This window comes from Ostrea edulis, chromosome 3 (assembly GCF_947568905.1).
Source record: "Ostrea edulis chromosome 3, xbOstEdul1.1, whole genome shotgun sequence".
Classification (NCBI taxonomy): Eukaryota; Metazoa; Mollusca; class Bivalvia; order Ostreida; family Ostreidae; genus Ostrea; species Ostrea edulis.
This window is the reverse complement of record NC_079166.1, coordinates 86,775,602-86,799,652: the sequence shown is the minus strand read 5'-3', so window position 1 is coordinate 86,799,652 and position 24,051 is coordinate 86,775,602. Positions and strand designations below refer to the sequence as shown.

The 24,051-nt window shown below is 35.3% G+C and overlaps 2 protein-coding genes and 1 long non-coding RNA gene across 3 annotated transcripts; all 3 read left to right on the top strand.

Moving 5' to 3' along the window:
• Positions 1-402: 402 nt before the first annotated feature.
• Positions 403-4,348, top strand: LOC125674566 (nuclear apoptosis-inducing factor 1-like). Its single transcript, XM_056159305.1, is given in 7 exon segments — positions 403-596; positions 1,135-1,213; positions 1,216-1,305; positions 2,415-2,562; positions 3,270-3,344; positions 3,709-3,744; positions 3,879-4,348. Coding segments are annotated over 7 exon segments (774 nt in total). The 5' UTR covers positions 403-438; the 3' UTR covers positions 4,067-4,348.
• A 143-nt stretch (positions 4,349-4,491) lies between these two features.
• On the top strand, positions 4,492-9,469 carry LOC130052960 (uncharacterized). Its single transcript, XR_008801364.1, has 4 exons — positions 4,492-4,597; positions 4,910-7,114; positions 7,280-7,500; positions 9,042-9,469. It is a non-coding gene; the product is annotated as an uncharacterized LOC130052960 (long non-coding RNA).
• A 13,662-nt stretch (positions 9,470-23,131) lies between these two features.
• Positions 23,132-23,821, top strand: LOC125674567 (uncharacterized protein K02A2.6-like). Its single transcript, XM_048911731.2, has one exon. It carries the CDS (start codon positions 23,132-23,134, stop codon positions 23,819-23,821), a length of 690 nt encoding a protein of 229 aa, XP_048767688.2.
• Positions 23,822-24,051: the final 230 nt, after the last annotated feature.

Sequence of the window (24,051 nt, the reverse complement as noted above, 5' to 3'; positions counted from 1 at the left end):
CAACATTACAGTGCCATTGACGGACTCGTATGGATATCCCGGTTACAGAAAAGGTGGAACGTTTTGATAAAGATCTATCTTATCATAGATTGACACTTTTCGTTCGCAAACATGTTGTTTCATTGTAGATCATAACATCACTTTATAAAAGTATCTTTACATATGTAGTGTGGTATGCAATAGTCATTGAACCTCATTAAAATCAGGGGCCATATTTACTAAAGTTCTTAGACGTAGACGTAAACGTAGGATTTACGTCTGACTTAAGATTAGAGTTACGTACTCGTGAAATGGTATTTACAAAACCGTTCGTAGCCGCAAACGTAACTTACGAATTCTTAAATGTACAATTGCACGTACGCGTGCGCAATGGCTATTTTCACTTCAGTCGGAAAACAGTAATCTAACGATAGGCGTATCGTCTGACGATCTTTAAGCATGTCGAGCAAGAAACAGCGGAAACCGAATTTTTCTGATCTGGAGGTGGAGGTGTTGGTGGACGCTGTTTCCATTAATTACAGCATTCTATATGGGAAGTTTTCCTCCTCGCTGACCAATGCGAGGAAGACTGCAACTTGGCAGCAAGTCACTGACAAGTAGGATTTTACTGATAATGGGTGTAAACTATATTCAATACAAAAACAATTTGGTACTTTTTAATGCTCCAGTCATCACTCCTGTTCACGATTTTCTGATTACGTAAATTGTGAATGTTCCAAGCAATTTTAAATTGGGCTTATTACTATTAGCATATTTAGGCATAGATCTAGGCTTGTGTAGAAAAATCATGACACTCACCTGTAGGGGAAAAAAAATCTAGGGCTTTATTCATTTTTCTATGCAAGCCGCTGTGACTTACTTAACTTGCTACGGAAGAAAAATATACTTCCAAACCACAGGTGCTTGGGTCATAATATATTAATGCACATCTAACCTTATACAAATGTAAATAATCAATATGTAAATAATTATTTGTGTATTCATATATTAAGACCCAAACATAAAAATGGTCAATAACTAGGCCTAGTATTAGAACTGATGAAGTTTATTTTACAATTTCCACAATACATAAAAAAATAATGTGCTGTAAAAGTGCATGGCTCCTTGTATCAATTCTTGTTATACATATATCAGAGTAAATGCAGTAAGTCTTCAATGTACGAGAGATGTGGTTGAAGTCAAGAAGAAATGGCAGGACCTGCAGTCAGCTGCCAAAAAAAAAAGGAAGCAGAGAGGAGAAAAAAGATGATGAAGACTGGGGGTGGTCCATTGGACCATCCATCAATGAACCTGTGGGAAGAGAAAGTGTGTTTACGAATATGTTCGTTTTTAATGTTAATTTTTATTTATATGTATTTTGTTTTATGCACATTTTTAAAAGCATGTTTCAAATAATGATGGAAAGTCATGGAGAGTCTCAACCAAGGAAGGTAAGTTGATTTCATTTAGCATTTTAATACTGTTAAAATAGTGTAAACTTCACATAGCACATCTCAAATTAAAAAAAAAGGGGGAGGGGTAGGGGAATTATTCATTTGGGTTGTCAAATTAATCATTAGTAACTAGCTAACAATTGGCAAACTTGGTATATATACTGATACAAAATTTCCTAGTACAAAATCCTTTCACATCTCTTTGGTTATAACCTACCATGGTGTAAGAAAACTATATACATAAGCTAGATGCCATGATGTGAAGTTTGAGTCTGCTTCATGTCTTGAATCACTCAACATACTAAATGTTGTATAAATCATTTTTGTTCATATGAACAAGTAGTTTGTATGTTTTGTTCCCTTATTGGTTATACCTGCATTTTACTGCCTTATTTAAGAGATCATGGGTAGTGTTAATTGGAAAGTCTCCATACACATTCATTATTGATATATGAACAAAGTAGTTCTTGGATTTTTGTAATTGTGTCCTTGGTTCCCCGAAAGTTTGTATCTAACTGTCTTAGGAGATCATGGGTTCAATTCCCATCACTACTTCACTGCCAGTAGTGTTAAATGGTAGGTCTCCAGTCATTAGCTAATGAGCCATTCTTGCGAATTATGAACAAGTAGTTCATGTGTTACTGTAATTGGAATTATGTATCATACTAACCGCAAGATCATACTAAACCCAGGTCAGTATAATTAATTCTGGGACTTTGTTGAGATGTTTTGTATGTTCCTCCTTTTTGTGACTTCTAATGATTTAAAACGAATCTGTTATCAAATTTTTAATGTTGAAGTTAAGTTTTGAAATTTTTATGCAATGTTAGTAGAGATTGACAATTTAAAAAAAACACTTTCTCAAAAATTGTATCAAATTGAAAAAATAAACATGTATAAATAAATGAATTATGTCAATTTAATCACTGATTGTAGGATATGTGGTATTGAAGTACATTGCATACATAGAACTTGTTTTAGGTTTTGCAGGTTATTCCTTCAACTGCCATTAGTGGCATCAGTGGTGGTACTGATACTAGTGAAACAACCACATCATCATCAGTCCAAAACACATCAATGTGTACTGCATCAGGTGATGGAAGTATTGAAGGGTTGATAATCACAGAAGGTAAATGGTAGGAGAAGACCTAGCCAGTCTTGGAGGAAATAATATATTAAGAAGTCAAAGTGTTTTCTGTCTGTCAAGCAATTTCCACAAGTAAAAACATTATGAAACAACAATTTTGCAAATACTTCTTATACCGTTTTGTATTTCACATATGACTTCGTTGTACATATCAGAGTTTGTTTTCTAATATTACCATTAAGGTTTTATGTACCTTTCCTTGCAAACAAAAAAACTACGTTTTGTTTAGAAGTAAAGGGGAGGGGGGAGTCAGACAATACATATTTTTATTGTATATGTTTAAATCCGCTGTTTTCAATTTCATAGTTTAAAGGCCTATCAACTTAACAGTATTCCATGGTGCAATGTGAAATTAGAAAAGAAATAGTAGTGCCGTATTGTTTGTCTAGGGGGTGTGTCCCCATACCAAGTTACATTTATATGATGTAAATGAATTTTTTTAAGGGTGCTCAGCCAATCAAATTGTGTGTTACAAATAAAATAAAATTATTCACTATTAAATCTATAGGCATAATAGAAGATATAATACAAGATATGAATAGTACTGGTAGGGCTTGTATAATCAAATCAACACACTTTTCAACTACCAATGACAGGATATATATTGTATAAATGATATAGTGTTACTGCATGTCTGTCTGTTTTTTGTAAATCTTTTCATTGCTAGTAGAATTATAAAATTATTTTAGTGCCAGTTGAAGAACTTGTGTCACAAGCCACAGGAACAACATGCAATGATACTGACAAAGCAACTGAAGTGGAGGGTTAGTATAATATACAATTTATGGACTGTTTAGCAGGGAGACATCACAAATTATCAGGTCTTAAGTTAATGATTAACGATCCTGCATACTATCTTTTTTAATTGTCTTCACAAGAGCTTTCTCATTTGTGCCATTAGCAGTTATCTTCGAAAGGGAGACAGCCCAGTTATCACATCATGAATTGTCTCCCTTCACATGACCAGTTCTCGACCAATAAATTGTATTATTATGAAAGTTAATAATACATACCCGGTATTGTGAATTAAAAAACCATGATGTACAACTTTAGCAAGAATATTATCCTTTTTTGATACCTATGTTATATTGCATGAATCATCCTTTAATCATTACTTTCACTTTATAGAGACAAACTCAGTTGCTCCAATGTCAACAAGTAGAGGTATGGAATTATGGGTGTAGTTTACTATTTGTCTGTATATCTGTTTAAATTGCTGTATATTTTTGTCTTTGGGGAATTTTTAAAAACTTTGTGATCTATGTAATTGGATGTCATTAACTTATTTTAAACCTTAGGTAAAAGAGGGTACTCCTGCTCTGAGGAAACCCGCCGCCTTCTTGATTTTGAGGAAGAAAAGTTGAAAATCAAGAAGCGTCATCTTGAGATAGAGGAGGAGAAGTTGCAAGTCTTGAAAAACATTCATAACTTGTTGCAAGAAAATTGCAGCAATCCTATTTATGGATTGATCTCCAAGGAAATGTGAAAAAAATATATGTCACTATGTTATTAAGTATTGTTAACTTTGCTGATAGTCTGTCATCTGTTTGTCCATCTGTCTCTCTGTCACCTTCTTTCTGATATTGAGTAGATTATTCCACTTTAGTGGGGGGCCACAATGGAGGATGAAAGTTTTATATGCTGATATATTAACAGACTGTCCAGTGACTCTAAAATTATTTTTGGAAATTCCTGATGTTTTCAGTTTTGCTAATATTCTTTTTAAAATAAATTAAGGGGAAATTCTAAAATAGTTAGAAAGGAAAAATAAGTTCTAAATTTTCATGTTAATTCATATTATTAAATTTATTATACAAATTGTATCGTATAGATATATACATTAATCCTTTTTTTTTTTTTTTTTTTTTTAGAAATTATATATATATATATATATATATATATATATATATATATATATCTGTGTGTGTGTGTGTGTGAAGGCAGTTGACCAGTGGACCCATGTGTCAAGCTTGTTTATTGGTGGTGACCTGGTGACAAATATGTAACTATTTAAAAGGTATCTAAATTTCAATATTTGTAAGCAATATTTTCCCTGTGAAGATTATCTGAGGGATAAGTTCATGCTCCTTCACTGAAAATGTAGCATGCAGTACACATATTTACATATATAAAGAGAAGTGTTTTGTTTTTACTTTAAAGAAGCTATATATAGTAAAACTATTATTTGTGTACACATCAATGAAGCACTGATTGTTGTTAGGGTATATAGCTAGTGGACAACTTTCCAAATTCTATGAAAGTCTTATTTTAGATTGTGGTTCTCTTAATAAGAAAATAATAACATGTTTGCATCATTTTTATATTTCAGGTTATAGCCAATATAGCTGAGACATGGAACCCTGGAAGACGCCCTTCCCTCACTAAATTATTTTTTGTAAGATTTTTATTGATTATCTATGGTAAGTCCATTTAAATTCTGAAAGAGCTTTAGTTACATGTAGAAGTGCTTTAGGGTAATTGCCTTCATTAGATAAAGTGCTATATAAATGAAAGGTTCAGATAACGAACAGTGATCAATCTCATAAATCCCATAAGCAATACAAAATAGATAGTTGGGCAAACACGGACTTATACTATAAATGTTTAATAACGATAATAATAATAGTTTAGCTAAAAAATTATTTATTATACCCCCCGCGAACGAAGTTCAGGGGGGTATATAGGAATCAGTCTGTCTGTCTGTCTGTGCAGATTCGTGTCCGGGCCATAACTTCTTTGTTCTTTGACATAGGCATACCATATTTGACACATGAGTGTATCATCATGAGATGATGTGTCAGGTACCTTCATGACCTCTATATGACTTTGAACTTTGACCTCAAGGTCAAAATTGATTATAGGGTTTTGACATAGTCATAGCATAAGACATGGGTGTATCACCATGAGACTATGTGGTATGTACATTCATGACCTCTTCATGACCTTGAACTTTGATCTCAAGGTCAAAATTATAGGTTTATACCATAAAATAGGTAACACTTTCATATTTTGTGTGTAGAATCTTTATAGCAAAACCTTATTAATCTGTAAAGTTTAGCCTTGACCTTGGGGTCGAGCCTACATTTTAAAAATCTGACTTATTCAATATCTTCTGAACTATTTATTTAAGATAGATCTTTCATATTTTGCATATGAATTTATTTCTTGTGGCAAGAAAAAACCTTTCATTTCATACCACACCAATTGTATACACTTTGACCTTTTCTCGATGAAAGGATGAATGATTGTACTGTTTCCTACTATTATTATTTCTCTTTCAGTGTTAATATTACTCATCTCAATAATGTATTGTACTGTTTTGTTGATTGTTTTTGAACAATGATGTATTTTGTGAACCTCTTAAATACTTGTTTGTATTCAGAAAAAAAAATAACAACTAGATATAAACGGAGGATTGAAAATTTGTATTTCGTTTGTTTCTTCAATGAAGAACAGTGCATGTGAAAATAATATGAAATAGATATTTTAACAAATACATGTTCAATGAAATTGAACTGAATGATTGACTACGCAAGCAATGACATTTAAAGGGACTGATTCACTATTTACCCCAAAATCTTGTTTTTCAATTTCAGATGATCAAATTCAACTGTCTAATGTGCTTTAAAGGTTTTACGAAAAATATTAGATCATAAATCATGACAAGGTTCATTATAGAGAGTTTATTATTTGTTGTGTAAAAAAGATTGAGCTCCATGTTATTGTTCACAAAATTTAGATAATTTCAATAGTTTGATTGTAAACATAAAAATGATTTGAGTCTTGTTTACATAACACAGAATTAAAGCTAAGATATTGCTCTTATCCTTGCATTAATAAGCTCTAAATGAGATATTTTCAATATTTAACATCAACAATAAAAACAATATTGTATTAAAAAAAAAAAGTCCCTTTAAATGAACATATTAGAAGTAGTTCTGTTATCAAGAACAATCTAATCTCCCTGTTTGTCTAAATTACTGTTAACATGATTATTAAATTGGAAATTAGATAACAAATTTAAATGAAGTAGTTACAAGTTGATTTAATTCAGTGATATTGTATTTAGTGAAATTTAGTACTGACTGAAAAGTACAAAGTTGATTTAAGAGAAAGAAATGATACAATGGGATCCCAAAATGTGTTTACACACACATACACCACACATACATGTCTTAAATTTCAGGGACGAGTGACTACAAGATTGTTGTTTGCTGTTCACTGGTATGTATGAAAATCCTTCAATTTGGAGTTTAAAATCTCCTAATAATTAAACCCCTTATGTTTGTTGCATTGACAGAATTTTCACTGTTGGAAATTGCGGTGGCATCAGAAAAGAGAGGAATGTTTCCAGCCACAGGTGTAGGCAGTCTTTCTTCAATGGCCTTGTTGTGCAGACGGCAACAACACTCAATTAACCGGACACACTTCTCAGGAGCATAAGCCAAAGCCCCACCAGTTTTGTGAAGACATCTGAAATAGACATTGAACAGCTTCATAATAAAGATGGTTTGATAGCCTTGATACATCGAAGGTCAGTAACAGTGGAGCCAGCTCGTGAATTACTTTGTCGTGATGTAGCATTTGAAATACATTTTAAAGTTTGATTAGATAATATAATTGGCAGTACATGTTATATTCATAGTAAATACATCTGTTAATGAAAAAATTTGTCATTGTTTTGAAATTTGTTTAACAGCAGCACAGAATAATGTTTACCGGAATCTAGACTTGAGGACACCAAAGGCTCTCTCGACACAGTTCCTCGTCTTCGCGTGACTGGCATTATACCTTTCCTCTTGTGGTGTTGTCGGGTGAAGAATTGGTGTCATCAGCCAGGGCCTTAATGGATAGCCACTGTCTCCCAAGAGCCAGCCTCCCCCTTCCAGTCTATCCATTAATGCAGGAATGCCTGAGTTAGTAAGTATATAGGAGTCATGTGTGGCACCACCATACTTACTTACTATGTTGATAAATCTAAAGAAATGGATGAATTGATATAATATTAATAAAAAAATCATGCATTGTCTGTCAACAATTGAACATTTTTAGTATCTTCTTGATAACTACCATTCTAATTCTTTTCAAATTTGGTGTGATGCATATTTGGGACAAGGGCGACAGAAATTGTAAATTTCAAGACCCCTGGCACCCTTGCAACCTTAGGGGTAGGACAAAAACTGTCCAAAATTGACCAATTTTCAAAACTCTTCTCTTCAACTACACGTGTAAGAAAAACTAAATACATAGTGATGGAGACCAGAGTGGGCCAAAACTTAGTATTAAATAGTTATACATGTATGTGTAACACATTCAGATATCTTCTTTAATGCTATTGATTCTGAATTGAAACTAAATAGATATTTAGAAGGAATAGATTGACCGTTACCAAAATTGTAAATTTCATTATCCCAGGGGTAACAGTTTTGGTTGCAGGGTAGGACCAGAATTATAAAGTTATTATTTTGTCTTTTTCATTGATATTTGCTGTATGGTATAAAAACTAACTGCATATTTAGGAAAAGCAAGAAGGGATATACCAAAATTATGAATTTCACAACCATAGGGTTAAATGGACTCTAGGACATGATTGATTGTATCTTGTTTAACGTCTCACTCCAAAAAATTTCACTCATATGGAGAAGCCACCAAGACTAGTGATGGGCTTCAAATTTAGGCATTTACTAGGCGCTTATGACCATTGAGTAGTGAGTGTTCTTTAGCGTGCCACACCTACTGTGACACGAGACATCCGTTTTTAAGTTCATCTCCGAGGACCCGTGACATTCACACCCAATGCCAAGCATTTGGCGATGGCACTGTCACTACCTGTTTTAACGACTTAGGTCTGTTGCGGCCGGGATTCGAACCTCGCCCTTCTGCATGCGTGGCAAACGCTCTAACCTCTAGGCCACCACAGCGGTCTTACATTCTAGGACAGGTCCAAATTAGTGGTAATGTTACATATATGATATACTATGTGGAGCCTTTCATCAATAAAAGCACTTTTGAGGGCATTTGAGTTTTAAGAGCACATCTTCTTTTATATAAAATTTGGATATCAGTAAACTGTGCTTTTTAAATATTGATATATGAATTTTGCCTTTTAAGTAGAATCCTATAATTGAAAGGTAAAGGGAGCTTTGTCCCACCCACCCTTCCCAGTTCTCTGTAATTTCATGAAATGAAGAAATGGGCATTATCTGTACTTGGGTACTGCTTCTTGTCCTTGCCTGACCATTCCACTTTAGGTCATATTGATAGTAAGGGAAGAGTAAAGAAAGAGGATAGCTTGGGCAGAACTTGCTTATCCTAACAAGTTCATACCTTCCTCTTGCTAGATAGTAAATAACCCAATCTATCTTTAGTAGTTTGTATATATACTCAACATGTATCATTTTATGTTAATTATATTTGTGGAAAAATTGTAGTGTATTGTTTTAAAATATTGCTTACTTCAGGTCTCCAGTGACGACACCTTGGACGTTTATGGCATGAAAACCTTTTCGTGAAACAAATACATGCTCATCATACCCTGACATCCCCATGATTGGAATCAGAGTACCATCTATTGCTCCAACAACATTTGGCATGTTGGCCACACGCGTAAACTGCGCCTTGATGTTTAGAATTTCATTTGACTCTGAAGGAAAGTTGATGTTGAGTAGGGAGCAGTTGAGAGCATCTACAACATCCATTAAAATTCTGCTCATCGATGGTTGAGAGATGCCATGTAAGTCAGCCACTTCTGACTGAAAATCACCCTTTGTGATAATTCTTAGTGTTGACAAGACCTGTGGATTAAAGATATTTCAATGGTTGTCCTCTCATCAGTTAAAAAGTGAAATCGTATATGTAGACAGATAGTAAATAAAAACTTTTAATTCTTTCTTGGCTCTCATTGCTTTATTATTTGAGTGAATCCTAGCAGATAGAAGGTTGCATATGGAGTGACAAATTAACATGAACTCAAATAATTGAAGCACACAACCATTCTGTTAAAGATTTCTTCAGATGATTAATGATATATGAATTCTTGCACACTTTAAAGCAATTATTTCTTCCTGTGATGTCATCAGATTTTGCAAAATCAATGATTTATTTATTATTTAGAGTTATGCATGATTGGAACATAAATTTTGTTGGAGTCTTTTCCGATAGTTATTTTTAAAAAATCTGGTTAAAAATGACCCATTTCGAAAGTCTTAAGTCGTAGATGAATAATTATTGGTATGTTTCAAAATATTGAATCCAAGGGCAATAATTCTGTTGATTTAACATCCTTATCAGAACAATTGTTTAATTTATTTTTTAGAGACATTTTGTTTATTTTTGTGAAAAAAACCAGTTTCGTGAAATTGTTAAGAATGCTATTAAATGGTCACTCATAACCAGTTTTTATGAAATTTTGATAACGCTTTTTATGGAAAATTGCAATTTTCTGATGGCGATATGCTGTTTTTCGCCACACTCGACAATTTTTCAGATTCTGTAAATGTATGTCTCGCAAACTGTGATGACATATATATTTTATTTGATATTTTTAATTCTAATTAATGCAAATAAAAACTCTTTAAACTTGTGTAAGATAAAGTTGGGAGAATGGTGTCACCGTAATTGAATTATTTGAAGATATCAATTCGATTATTGCTCTCTTAATTGAATTAATGCACGCATTAAATCAATTATTGCTCTCATCAATTGAATTAATGTTCACTTCAATTCAAGTATTGCTCTCATCAATTGAATTAATGTGTGCATCAATTGAATGAATGAGAGATATAATAGATTTGGTGCATGCATTAATTAAATTATTGCTCTCTTTAATTGAATTTATGAGAGTATCAATTTCGTAGAAATATTGCCCACAGTAATTAATTTAGAGCTCGGTATAAATGATTTGATGATCTCTTTAATTCAATTGAAGATACTTTTAATTATTTAAAATTCATAAATTCAATCAATGCGTGCAATAATTTAGAATTGAAGGCACCATCAATTATTTGAGATTTTTAATTAAATTGTTGCGTTCATCAAATGAATCGATGATACCTTCAATTATTTGAGTTTATGTTAATTTGGCGCTCCATACTTATCCCCTTCCAATTGGAGATTGAGAAAAGGCAAACATTGAGATAATTCAGGTTTGAATTCTCAAGAACCACTCGGGTGGACACGTTGAAATTCACATGATGGCTTCCTGATCGTGACAAAGTGGGGATTCACTTTTTAGCTCACCTGAGCTGAAAGCTCAAGTGAGATATTCTGATCGCCTGTTGTTCATCGTCTGTCTGTAAACTTTTTATATTTTTGACTTCTCCAGAACCACTGGGCCAATTTCAACCAAGCTTGGCCAAAAGCATCCTTGGGTGAAGGGCTTTCAAGTTTGTTCAAATGAAGGGTTATGTCCCTTTCAAAGGGGAGATAATCACAAAAATAGGGTGAGGTCGTTTATAAATCTTTTGAAGAACCACCGAGCCAGAAGAGCTGAAATTTACATGAAAGTTTCCTGACATGGTGCAGATTCAAGTTTGTTAAAATCATGGCCCCTGGGGGATCCAAGTTATACATACAAATATATATAGAAAAAATCTTCTCAAGAACCACTGAGCCAGAAAAGTTGATATTTACATGAAAGCTTCCTAACATAGTGCAGATTTAAATTTGTTCAAATCATGGCCCCCAGGGGTTAGATGGGGCCACAAGGGGGCATCAAAGTTTTACATACAAATATAGGGAAACTCTTCTCAAGAACCATTGGGCCAAAGAAGTTGACATTTACAAGAAAGCTTTTTGACAGTGTAGATTCAAGTTTGCAAAAATCATTGCTTCCAGGGGTAGGTTTGGGCCGTAATAGGGACAAAGGTTTTACATGCAAATATATATGGAGAGTCTTCAGATATGGACCAAGGTGACTCAGGTGAGCAATGTGTGGCCCATGTGCCTCTTGTTAAATAATGACCCTCCTGGGAATCTCCTTTAAAAATGGTCATCTTAACAACAGCAGGACCATGATTGGAATTCCAACAGAAATGAATGGATATAAATGTAAAACTGAATAATTCATTTTTTGAAAATCAGGGTATGAACTGCAAGTTCTAATGACGTCATACTTTTTATGAAGCACTAAAGCGCGTCATAAAGTATGCTGGCGTAAAAAATGTAGCAATTCACACCCTCATGTAATTTCAGAAATGATTTTTTTAAGACTATCAATTTACGATAAAGAACATGCAACAAAGAGAGCCGGTGTTGCATAGACACCCCCCCCCCCCCCCGGAAAGATGGGCCTGGCATAGAATTTCCCCAAGGAAGAATTATCCCGCGCCCAATATTCCCCCTAGGAAAAACAATCCCAGTATAGAATTTCCCCCTAAATGACGGTACGCTTCCCCCCTTCTTACATTTTAGATATGTATCCGTTTCCAGTTCTATTACTATAATTTTCTTGCTAATTCTACTTATCATTTTGTTTCTTTTTAAAAAGGAAATTATTCAAATCGTGCAATGGTAGATCAAAATTCATTCAGACATCTCAAGTCTTTGCCGCAATGTAACATATAGTTCTAACACATTTGAAATAGTCAAGTTGGGAAGAATACTTGACTATTTCAAATGTTAGAACTACATGTAGTACATTACGGCAAAGACTTGAGATGTATTTTGATCTACCATTACATAATTACAAAGTCTAAAAGTTACATTTACGGAATAAATGCGCAACGGAGCGAATAACATGAGTATATACCCACGCAAATGTATATCTTTCAATAATTAAAGACTTTTTCGGGTTTTTAGATATTTTAATGCAAGGAAAATGATTTTGCGTCGGTGCATGTACATGTATATACTCATGTTATTCGCCCCGTTTTCATCGTGGTTTTTACTTACCCCCCCCCCCCCCAAAAAAAAACAAGCCCCATTTTTCTCGGTTTTATCCCCCAAAGAAACAATTTTTCCCGTGGAAACTTCCCCTTTCAACGTCTTTTAGAACGTTGTCTCTGTATATACTCATGTTATTCGCTCCGCTATTTGTTTTATAATCCATGTAGCGGAGACCACAGACAGTCAACTCTCATAATTCTAATGCGCAGCGGAGCGAATAACGAGTATATACCAACGCAAAATGTTTATCTTTCAATATTCAAAGACTTGTTCGTTATTTGTTTTTTTAATATTTCAATGCAAGGAAATGATTTTGCGTCGGTATATACTCATGTTATTCGCCCCGCTTTCATCGTGGTTTTTACTTACCCCCCCCCCCCACCCCCCCCAACCCAAGCCCCATTTTTTTTATCCCCCAAAGAAACCCTTTTCTGGGGGGAACTTCTTCTTTCAACGTATTTTAGAATTTTAGAATGTCACGCCTCTGTATTACTCATGTTATTCGCTTCACTATTTGTTTATAACCCATGTAGGGGAGGGCGGTGGATAAAAGATAGAAAAATGTACTTTCGTTAAGTTGACGTGTTAAAAACATCAATGTCTTCATTGTGGTATATATCTCATCAGGTAAGAAACACACTAATATCCTTAATAGTGTAAATTGACGTTAACGTCTACAACGTCAAACTAATTCGATCCGCGGAGCGAATAACTGATTATGCCATTTTCATTTGGGGACTGATTGCACAATACTATAATTAGGAGGAAAAGAAGAAAATAAATAACACAAAACACTTTTTTGGGCATGAAAATGAAGTTTTTAGATCCGCCAAAAACAGATCGGGTTCAAACTTTCAAGAAAAGTAAAAGTTGTTTACCATGGCTGGCACTGGAAGCGGACGAGACCTTCCTGTCGGTCTCTGCAGCTGGTTTTCCACCAGATCCATTAAACTTAATAGTGATTGTCTGGGAAATCGATATCTAGTAATTAACTGCTCGTCAGTGTACATGTCGAGAGGGTTTGTCCTATCCCTAAACACCCGTTCACGTCGAAATGCTCTGTCTGCTTGTATAAACAACAATAACGCCGCCATTTTCTTTTTTATTTTTGAGGTTACGATCAGCTTACGTGTACTAGCATAGCACACGTAGAGTTACGCTTATTTCTGACGTAAATCTACGTCTACGATTGTTAGTGAATACCGTCCCACACGTAAACGTACGCTACGTCTAGATTTACGCTACGTTTACGTCTACGAACTTTAGTAAATATGGGCCCAGATCTCTCACTTTTCCAATGGAGGGGTAGAAAAAACCTTCTTTTAAGGAGATTGATGCATTAGTCTACACTGTGTCGAAGGAAACATCAGATTCACCGACATAGATTTAATTCACGATCTTCTTTTTACTACGCTGATACACAGGATCGTTTTTCAGATGGAAGGCAACCAGATTTTGAAATTATTGATTTCTCAATGGTGGATATATAGTGGGATCCAGCCGCCCCCACCTATTTTTTTTTTCAGATCTAAGGTCAATCGTGGTCTCTTTTTTTATAAAAATGTAAACGCTAGAAAAAACGATAATTGCTTCCACTCTCAGAGAAATAAATAACAAAATATTTTATTTATTGAATCACTTTTATTGGGAGAAGTTACATTTTTTTTCCAAACCCTTAAAATTCGCGTCAGTTTATTAATTTCACCGTATCAAACATGACAGAAAATTGTAAAAATGACTACATAGGAGACACATTCCAAGTTTTATAAGATCTGTAAAATCCAGGAGTTTCAAGTGAATTTCGCACCCTGGTCCACCATTAGGGCTTCGCCCTGGATCCTTTAGGGGCATGAAGGCGGCCTCTAGACCCCCTGCCCCATGAAGTTGCGCCCCTGAACTTTAATTGCCTTAACACAATACCTGGTTTACGAGTTCTTGAGGACAGACTAATTATTTCCAATCTGAAGGGCAATGGGCCCCTTAATGAGTAAATTGATGTAGTAAAGACATTTCAATTGACATTCACCTATAAAGCACATTTTCGGAAACCAAATATTTCTGAAATTTTCATTCTATCTTCGGTCACTGTGACCTTGACCTTTGACCTATTTCTCCAAAATTAATAGGGGTCTTCCTTACTTGGAACTCAACAATATAGCAAAGTGTCATTTGATTAGATTGTAAACTTTTCGAGTTATCATCCGGAAACCAATTGCTGACGCCAGACCGCTCGCATCACCAAACTAATAGCCGAGTTCAACTTCGTTGCAACTCGGCTAAAAATTATATTGAACAGGTTGTTTTCACCAATGTAACATAAATCTCAGATTTGTCGAGGTTATACTAGATCTATCGCGGTATTATTAGCGTGAGCGCGTCAATGGTGTGGATGGAAATTGTAGTACTATATGAAAACCTATTTATTCTCCATGCAAGATGAAGATAACAAACAGTGAGCAAAATCAATTCATTCCATGCCTAAAACTACTTTACATGTGTTTTAAATGAAACAGTTTGCCTAGTTTTCGAGTTTGAAAGCGATGAAATTCAAATCTTGCGATATGCATATTTTCTTCGATATTTTACGCGCCATTATCTGTGACGTCATATGCGACCTCGAGCGAGAAGATTTGAAAACAGTTGTTAGTCATATACATAAACAGATTAGATTTAATTGACAGCTGTCAGTAGAGAGGATTTGGACTGTGTTTCTTTCACTTTTCGAAGGAAGGTATCAGGGACAAGACGTGAATATTTTTTGTCGACACGACTTTGCCATAAAAAACCCAGTAGAATTTGTCCCTGTACTTTTTCAAACAAGCACTTGGACAAAGACGTAGATAAACTGCGAGAAAATGGTTCTACCGAAGCTACGCACTGTTACATACAGGCCTACGGCATATACTTTCCGTTCTGCTCTTAAATTCAACACACACTCGCACCAACTGACCTTCACCTTGTAACAACATATAGGCAGAACTTTGCTAACAGTGTCTACCAACTGGTAGTTTTAAAAAGGAAATTTAAAGATAAAAGATAATTGAACTTTCAAATATATTAAATAATAAAATATGATATTTCCCAACTTTGAATTGAATTATAATTCTTTAATTTTTTTTCTAAAGGAACGCGTACGTGTTTACAACAACAGCACGCCGCGCTCCCACTTCCTAAGTAACAACGTGTAGATAACAAAAATAATGATTAATAAAATTGCTTGAATAAAATAATTTAAAGGCATTGTGATTTTCACAATAAGTTTGATCATTTTTATTAGGTACCTATTATTTTTTTTTTTTCGAAATGCACCCGTGACAGTAGGCCTAGTTGTCAATGATACATAATCGTATCATAATTTAGGCATATTTAACTTCTCCAAAACTAAACTTAATAATAATTGCACTGTTTATTTTAGAAAAGCAACAACGCCAATAACAGTTGTTTACAGAAATGACATTACCAAATAGTGTTAAGACAGTGATCCCATGTAAACATTATTTACTCGCAAATACAAATTTCATTCTCGCTTTCCTCGCTACATTTGGATTGCTATTTGTATGCACTGGTGGCTAAAAGATATAAGACTCGGGAAATTTGTCAACATCGAAATAAATGTTATCCATGGTAAATAAATTAGGCCCCCATAACCCGAGTTTTTAAAAATATCTAACACTACTTTTACAACAAGTTGATCGACGAAGGTCGCATATGACGTCACTGTACCACGTGACTACCTATCTAATTAACTAGGCTTTTTGAAATCGGGGCTTAGATTTAAGTCCGTAGTGTGGCTAATTATCGCAATGATTCAGCAAACGAACTATTGCAATTAATTTCCATAAGCATAAGGAAGACAAAATGCATATAATTCTGTATACTTTGAAAACACGAGATGCGTCTTTTAAGAATAAAAACGCTGGAATGTTCATTGTTCAAGGACACACCTTGTGGTAATTGATCGCAGATGGTTAACACCTAAACCGTTTTCCAGGCGTGGGTTTTGCAGGAACTTTGCTGTGAAGTACATGTTGATCCTGCATTCAAAGTTGAAAAATAAGTGATAGCACCATTCGGTGTTACACAAGTCACTGCTTTGACGGTATGTCAGGACTTACAGGAACTGTATGTCATGGCCTGGATATCAAAGGTGTCCGGGAATATTGCAAGACATTGGTCTCAATGACATCGATCCATCTAACCTAAATAAAAAAATGGAAGAAAAATTATTTTCATACAATACGTTTCTCTTTATCTCAAGGAAGTTATTGTAAGACTTAGTCTTTAGTTAAAGCCACATTCTTGAATTTAGTATAAACTAATACATTTCTATACAAATAATATGAATCGTGTATATTATTATATTGTACAAAATGATCGGATGGGATGAGAAGGGTATCATTTCCCTCTCATTAAAGTCCAGCAGGTGATTTTAAGGTCGGTTTAACAATAAATGACACATTTTGCGTTTCTTATGTAAAGATGTCGTTTAAATTTATTGCAAAACCTGCAACGTAACGTTATGCAACGCAGTATTTTAGAAATGTGTTTTTGTGGGGTGGATGAGCTAATATAGATATATGATACTGTTGTTAAATGAACATCCGCAGAAGAAAATCATTTAAGTTTCCTTAAATGCAACAGGCATCCTCATTCACAAAAATTAGCATATTTAAGTGGATTGAAAAAACAATATTTTCAAACGTAAATTTATCTTGTCGTTTCTCTCTGCTCTTTGTCATACACAGTTTATACCTTGGCAACACTTCATTGAATTAAATATGATTTTCTGCGGTAAACAGGATTTCAGTTTTATTTTTATTTCTTAAATCAAGAACGTATGTTGAACAAAATCGCTGTCTACTTTGAAGCCTGTCTATCATCAGAGCTAACACATAAAATACAGGCATTGAATTTCGGCATTATTTCTCTATCCTACCTGAGGGATATTTCAAAGGCTTTAACACTCAAAAAATTGGGGCGTTGGTAACTGATCTATATCGGGGTATCAAATGACAATTAAAACGTTTACAAACACATAATTATCATGAATGGGAATGATCTGAAGCATTGCTTATGTTCAATATAAAACATCACTTATGTCTCTGTTAAGACTGCCAGATACATTGTGATGGGTGAAAAAGTGAATATAACGAACAGTTGTCAGTATTATAATTCCTATAAACATTTTAAAATAAAGAGAAAGGCAAACACGGAGCCCTGGGTAGTCTATTCATGCATCAATCAAAATAAAATGTTGACTACTCAACGATTAATATAAGGACAACCCACACCTAATAAAACGATGCGAAATCGAATTCTCAATTAAAATCTGTCAAGAAACAGATAAACTTTTTTTCTTTAATTCAAGAGGGTGTGAAGACATGTGCCCACGTGATTAAACCCTGTAAAACATTAATCGTTTCTCAATGTGTTAGTATTTGAAATATGCTATCTATTACAGTGTACTTGTGTAATACATACATTTGGGTAGGATCGATATCCCGGTGCGTTGCGGTTGGTTGACAAAATAATGTATTGTAATACGCTTTTTCTTTTTCAGTACCGATGTACCGATAAAAATATTTGAGCTTTGAATGAAGTGATGAGCTCGGCATTCCTTAAAGAAAAGATCATGGGCGTGTTGAGTTACTATACCAATGTCTGTGTATGTGAATGCAAGGAACGATAACTCTGGGTAGAGATTGATACCACACGTCCGCCTGTACTGTACGTCGGCACTGGATTGTCACTATAATGGCCGCGTATAAGAATTTGATTACTATATCATTTCTGCGTAAGTGACATAATATTTCGAATTCTATCAGAATAAAAGGGGAATTGAAAAGGTGAAGATATTGATCAATGATTAATCCCATAGCTCTTCTAAGGAATATAAAATTAACATTTAGGCAAATGCAGAACCCGGGATATAATTCGACATTTATAAAGTAACACGCATCTCTATCAGTTACTTTTGGTTATTTAGGTTATCTTGTCGCAGCAGTGATTATGTAGTGCATATTTACCGAGAATTTGGTTTTGTTTTGAGGTATTACCATTATCTTTTTATTATATCGATATTTCATGTAATGTTGGACGGAAAATGTTTATTGTCACATATAGCTCTCCTAATTGGATAGAAAATGGCAGTTCCGTCGCCAAACGCTCGATATCAGGTGTGAATGTCACGGATCCTCGGAGATGACCTTAAAAACGGATGCCCTATGTCCCAGTAGGTGTGGCACGCTGAAGAACCCTCACTGCTCAATGGCTGTAAGCGCCGAGCTTAGGCATACATTTTCAGCCCTTCATCGTTCTTGGTGAGTTATTCATATCTGTGAAAAATTGTCTAGAGAGACGTTAAACAAGACACAACCAATCATAAAATGCTCGAAGCGGATAGCCTGCGTTGTTTACACCTAGTGTGACATTCTTGTAGTAAATATTCTTAGTTACAATGTCAATGCCATTGATATCTTTACCATTGTTTTGATAGCCATTTACTCATGAATGGTCGCAGTTGTGAACAATGTGTGTACAAGTACGAATGTTGATAGATACAATACGCATGTCTTGACGGCTGGGAATATCCGACAAAAATGAAAGTAGGATATAAATATAATAAATATATTTCCCTGTTTACAATACATGAGGGTATGGACAGCAACGCGTCACACCAGCAGACATAACTGTAGCGTCACACCAGTATACATAACTGTAGCGTCACACCAGCATACATAACTGTAGCGTCACACCAGTATACATAACTGTAGCGTCACACCAGCATACATACGTGTAGCATCACACCAGTATACATAACTGTAGCGTCACACCAGTATACATGTACATAACTGTAGCGTCACACCAGCATACATAACTGTAGCGTCACACCAGCATACATAACTGTAGCGTGAAACCTTGCAGTTCATTCCCTCATGTATTTCTTTAAAAAATGAAAATCACTTTCAAATGACAAAAGGCACGTTGTTGATAGTTGGACACGCCTGGTGTGAGTTGTACACGCGTGCATCCGCGCAACGGTATGTTGTGGGTGGATTATAGAACGCTGTCATGTTGATAATAAAAATTGTGGGTAACTGAGGAGCAATTGGAATTTTTGTTGTTGTGTTTGTAAGCCTTAATATTCTTCTCCATCATTTTCCTGCTCCTCATCATCTTCATTCTGGCTTTGGCGTTCGATCTTCTCCTGCCACGCTCTCTGATTTATCCATTTTCGACAACTCACTTCCTCAGGCCAGAAGCCCCTCGATTCCAATATATCTGAATCCCTTGGTGATATGTTAATTTTGGCTGTCAAGCGGGCTCCTGGATATCTTGGTTTAAAAAGGACAAAATGAGTGAGCTTAACCCCCTTTCTTGATACATAGTTCATCAGTCCCGTTCGCGTAGATCAAGAACTAATACCTGCTATATAATAACGGGCCTTACGTTTGTAGGTCACACCTTCAAAAATATCAGGTTCCGATACGTCCCCTGCGTGATCTCGATTGTCAGGTCGGGATAAAACGCCTTCATTATTGCTGCGCGTTTCTGAGATCGCTTCAACACTGTACTGTATCTTACTCAACTTGGCCGTGTTCGATCGGGTTTCTTGCTCCGTACGGCCCAGCTCCTTTCTTGTGAACTTAGAAAGCGGGTTTTCAGGTTCTGTTGATGTTCCTCTGTATGTCACTGTTTTCTTGGGTTGATCTCTGTGCCTCCCGTCACGGTCTGGTTGTTTTTCAGGTTTACTGTTCTCATGCATGAGGTTCACCACGGGTACGCTAGTTTCCTCAAATACCCTTTTTTCTGAGCTTAATGGGGTCTGGTTTTGTACTTTAGTGTTAACTTTGTCATTGATTTTGGTTATCGATTTTTGAACGCCGCTAACCGAACTTTGTATTTGTTTCACACGTTCTTCTAGTCGTTTGTGGTTTGTAGTGATGCTTTATGTTTCTGTTTCAAGATTCTTTATCTTTGTTGTCTCAACTCGGTATTGTTCACCAATGCGACTCACCTTTGGTGCCAATTCCTCTTGATTTTTCACACTTTCAAGTCTAATAGATTCTATTCTCCTTTCTAGAGAGTTAATCTTTTCCGACATCTTTTCCTCATTTTCATTTTTCTTACCCAAAATTTCCTCAAGCTTAGTAATTCTCTCGTTTAATTTGTGTATTAATACATAAGACTGAACACAAGGAGTGGAATCTACACTGGGCGAGTTTGGTATGTCTTGGTCTAACTTAGTTTTGCTAAAAATGTCTTGCATACCAACATCCAACCCTTCAACAAATGCTTGCAATATGTAACAGTCCGAGGCGCTCTTATTTGTACATGGTCTTTTGTTTGTTGTTCTGCGATTTATTAGTCTCTCCTTTAGACAACCTTCAATGAGCCTCGCTCTGCGCAGTAAAATGTTTCTATAAGCTAGAATACATTCTTCGTTGTTTTTTGTAATTCTGAGCAAAGTTTCTATATACAACTCGTTTGGTAGTGACATAAGTTGGGCATCAATACAGTCGGTCCAGTTTTGATTTTGTTCGTATCGGATATTATTTACCGGGTTGCTATCTGACACTGAGTGACTACTCACGATATCAAAGTTCAATGTTTCTCCGGTTAATGCACTTACAAAATCAGTATTTTGTGGTTCAAACTCACTATCTAATACTATGCTTTCAATTTCATGTGCTTCATTTCCTGGTTGAGCTCCAATTGGTAGAAAACTTCAATTTTCTCTAGAGAGGGTACACCTAGGCGGTTGTCCAGCGGACGCCATGTTTTTTTTATAATAATTTACAATATACGTATAGATTTATGTACATCGGTATGGATATACAGTAAGTGCATAATTAGGCATAATATGAAACATAAATGATATGTAGATCTAATTAAAACCTGTTAGATTTCTTTTTTTCACGCAAAGAAGAAATGATGGGTATCTTCAAAATGACCACCTATGCAATTTAGAGAGGCAATTATGTTTTTACGATAAAGATCATTATCTGAAATACATGAATATGTTGGTTTAGTATGTATGATATTAAGATAACGCTGACCATATGGATGATTTAAAGGTGGTGAACCTTTATTCATTCGTGAATGAAATTTGCACACATCAATATAATCTTTTGTCATTTTGCATTTTGTTTAGTTGAATGATTTACCATTCCTTACCTGTGTAAATGAAGAAGTAAAACTGATTAAAGGGTGCATTTAGACAACATATAATGGGCATACACGTAGAGTAACGCAAAATACAATAACCGGAAACGTACCGTCATTGTTCACGGGAGGGGAGGGCACCCGAATTTGAAATTGAAAAATTGGCAAATAAGAATAGCTTGCAATGCAAAATTATGAAATTAATAAACCCGTTACTAGTAATGAATAGGGCTTCCGTTACACTACTTTCGGTACACAGTTTCATCTTATCTGAGAATGTGCTTGACAGTAAACGGGAAAACGATGATCGAAATTTGAAAGGAAAACTAAAACCTATTACAACTGATGTGAACAAGCACGTCCGGTGATGTTTACACTTAAACCTCAGCATCTCATTACCTTTAAGCCCTGAAAGTAACATGCCTCTATCTAAAAGTGTTCTACACAAGAAAAATAAAAAACCGCGTGTGCAAAACAGTTCTGCGGATCTGCCGACCGTGAGAAAAATTTCGTTATATTTTCTATACAGTTACAAGCCAAAAAGTGTTTATTATGTCTAAAACTGTCCTTTTGATTAATTGTTTCAAAGACTAGAAATCTTCTTATTAGAAATTATATCCCATCACTTCCTGTGACGACAGGAAGTGATGTACGAAATTAACAGACCTATCAGAAATTTAGAGACCACAGTCTACCATCCGTACAAGTTTCATAATTGAAACTCAAAGACTTTCTAAGAAACAGCAAGACGAATAAAACACATAACTTTTAACATTCGTTCTTTGGTATAAATGGATTCGGTAATATGAGTTCGAAGGAAGGATATTTACAGGTTCAGAGATACATGAACAACTTTCATACCCTTTTAAGGTATCACAAGACATGTTTAATTGGTCATTTTATTGTTTTATTGTTTTCTTGTGTAAAATGCAGTTTTATATCATGATTACTGCAACTAAGCGGTAGGACTGGAAAAGATTACTGCACCCCAGTATTTCTCTGATTTACTGCAGACACAATGATCCTTTGTTTGAATTTGCATAGCGTTCCAAATATATTTCCAAGTCAATAAGCTTCAAGCATCCGACTTACATCAATAATCGCAGTTTGATTATTACTTAATGTACAGTAGTCATTCCTTCACCTACGCTTGTCATAGGGGAAGGGGAGGGGATATCATTTACATTCATTAAACATAAGCGAGATTTTTGGGTGACAAAAAAGATGAAAATTATATATAAAAGTATTTTATCTAAAAACCGGAAGTTGCTGTTTTGACTTCCGGTAGGTCTAACATTTTCTGAAACTACAAAGGAAAACTAACTATATCATGCAAGTTTTGTTCTAAATACATAACTTTGAAATTTGACGTTTTATTTTTCACTTACTTAGAGCATCACTACCACAAGCTATTGACTTAGATACAGTACGGGAAGCAACTCAGAAATGCAGTACCCTACAAAGAGCAATCCACTATACAAGATTTGGAACGTGGTACATGATGAAGACTGATGATAGTGAAGATATTGATTTGAGTGAATTGACAGCAATCAAAGCTGTTCGTGATGAGCTCACTGTACATTCGGATAATATTCTGCTTCGGAATCATCGTATTGTATTACCCAAAAGTCTAAGGCAGAGATCTATTGATATTGCACATGAAGGTCATCAGGGTGTGGCCAAGACGAAATCATTTACACGCACCAAAGTGTGGTTTCCTGGCATGGATGGAATGATCGAAGAAGCAGTTAAGAACTGTGCATCATGCCAAACTCTCACTCCAGAATTTCGTTCCGTTGAACCTTATAAGATGTCTGAGTTACCCTCAGGACCATGGGAGAACATCAGCATAGACTTTTGTGGACCCTTACCTTCAAGTGATTACTTATTTGTCATGGTGGATGAATACTCCCGTTATCCTATTGTCGAAATAGTGAAGTCTGTGTCTGCAAGATCAACTATTCCGGTACTTGACAAAGTCATTAGTACATTTGAATTACCAAAAACTGTGAAAAGTGACAATGGTAGCCAATTTCAGTCATATGAATTTAAGCAGTTTGTAGAGAACATGGGATTTGTACATCGACGGATCACCCCCAGATGGCCCCGGGCCAATGCCCAGGCTGAGAGTTTTAACAAACCACTCATGAAAGCGATACGCTCTGCTCATATTAATCAGCAGAATTGGTAACAGGAAATGTGCAGATTTTTACGGCAATACCGTGCAACTCCACATACGTCAACAGGACAAACTCCGTACACACTACTTTTTAATCGGAAACCAAGAACAAAATTACCACAGACCTCGGAGAAATCAGTTGAACTAGTTCTTGATGAGATAGTGAGGACACGCGATAGTGAAGCGAAACGCGTCATGAAACAGTATGGTGATCAAAGAAATCGTGCGATGAACTCGAATAT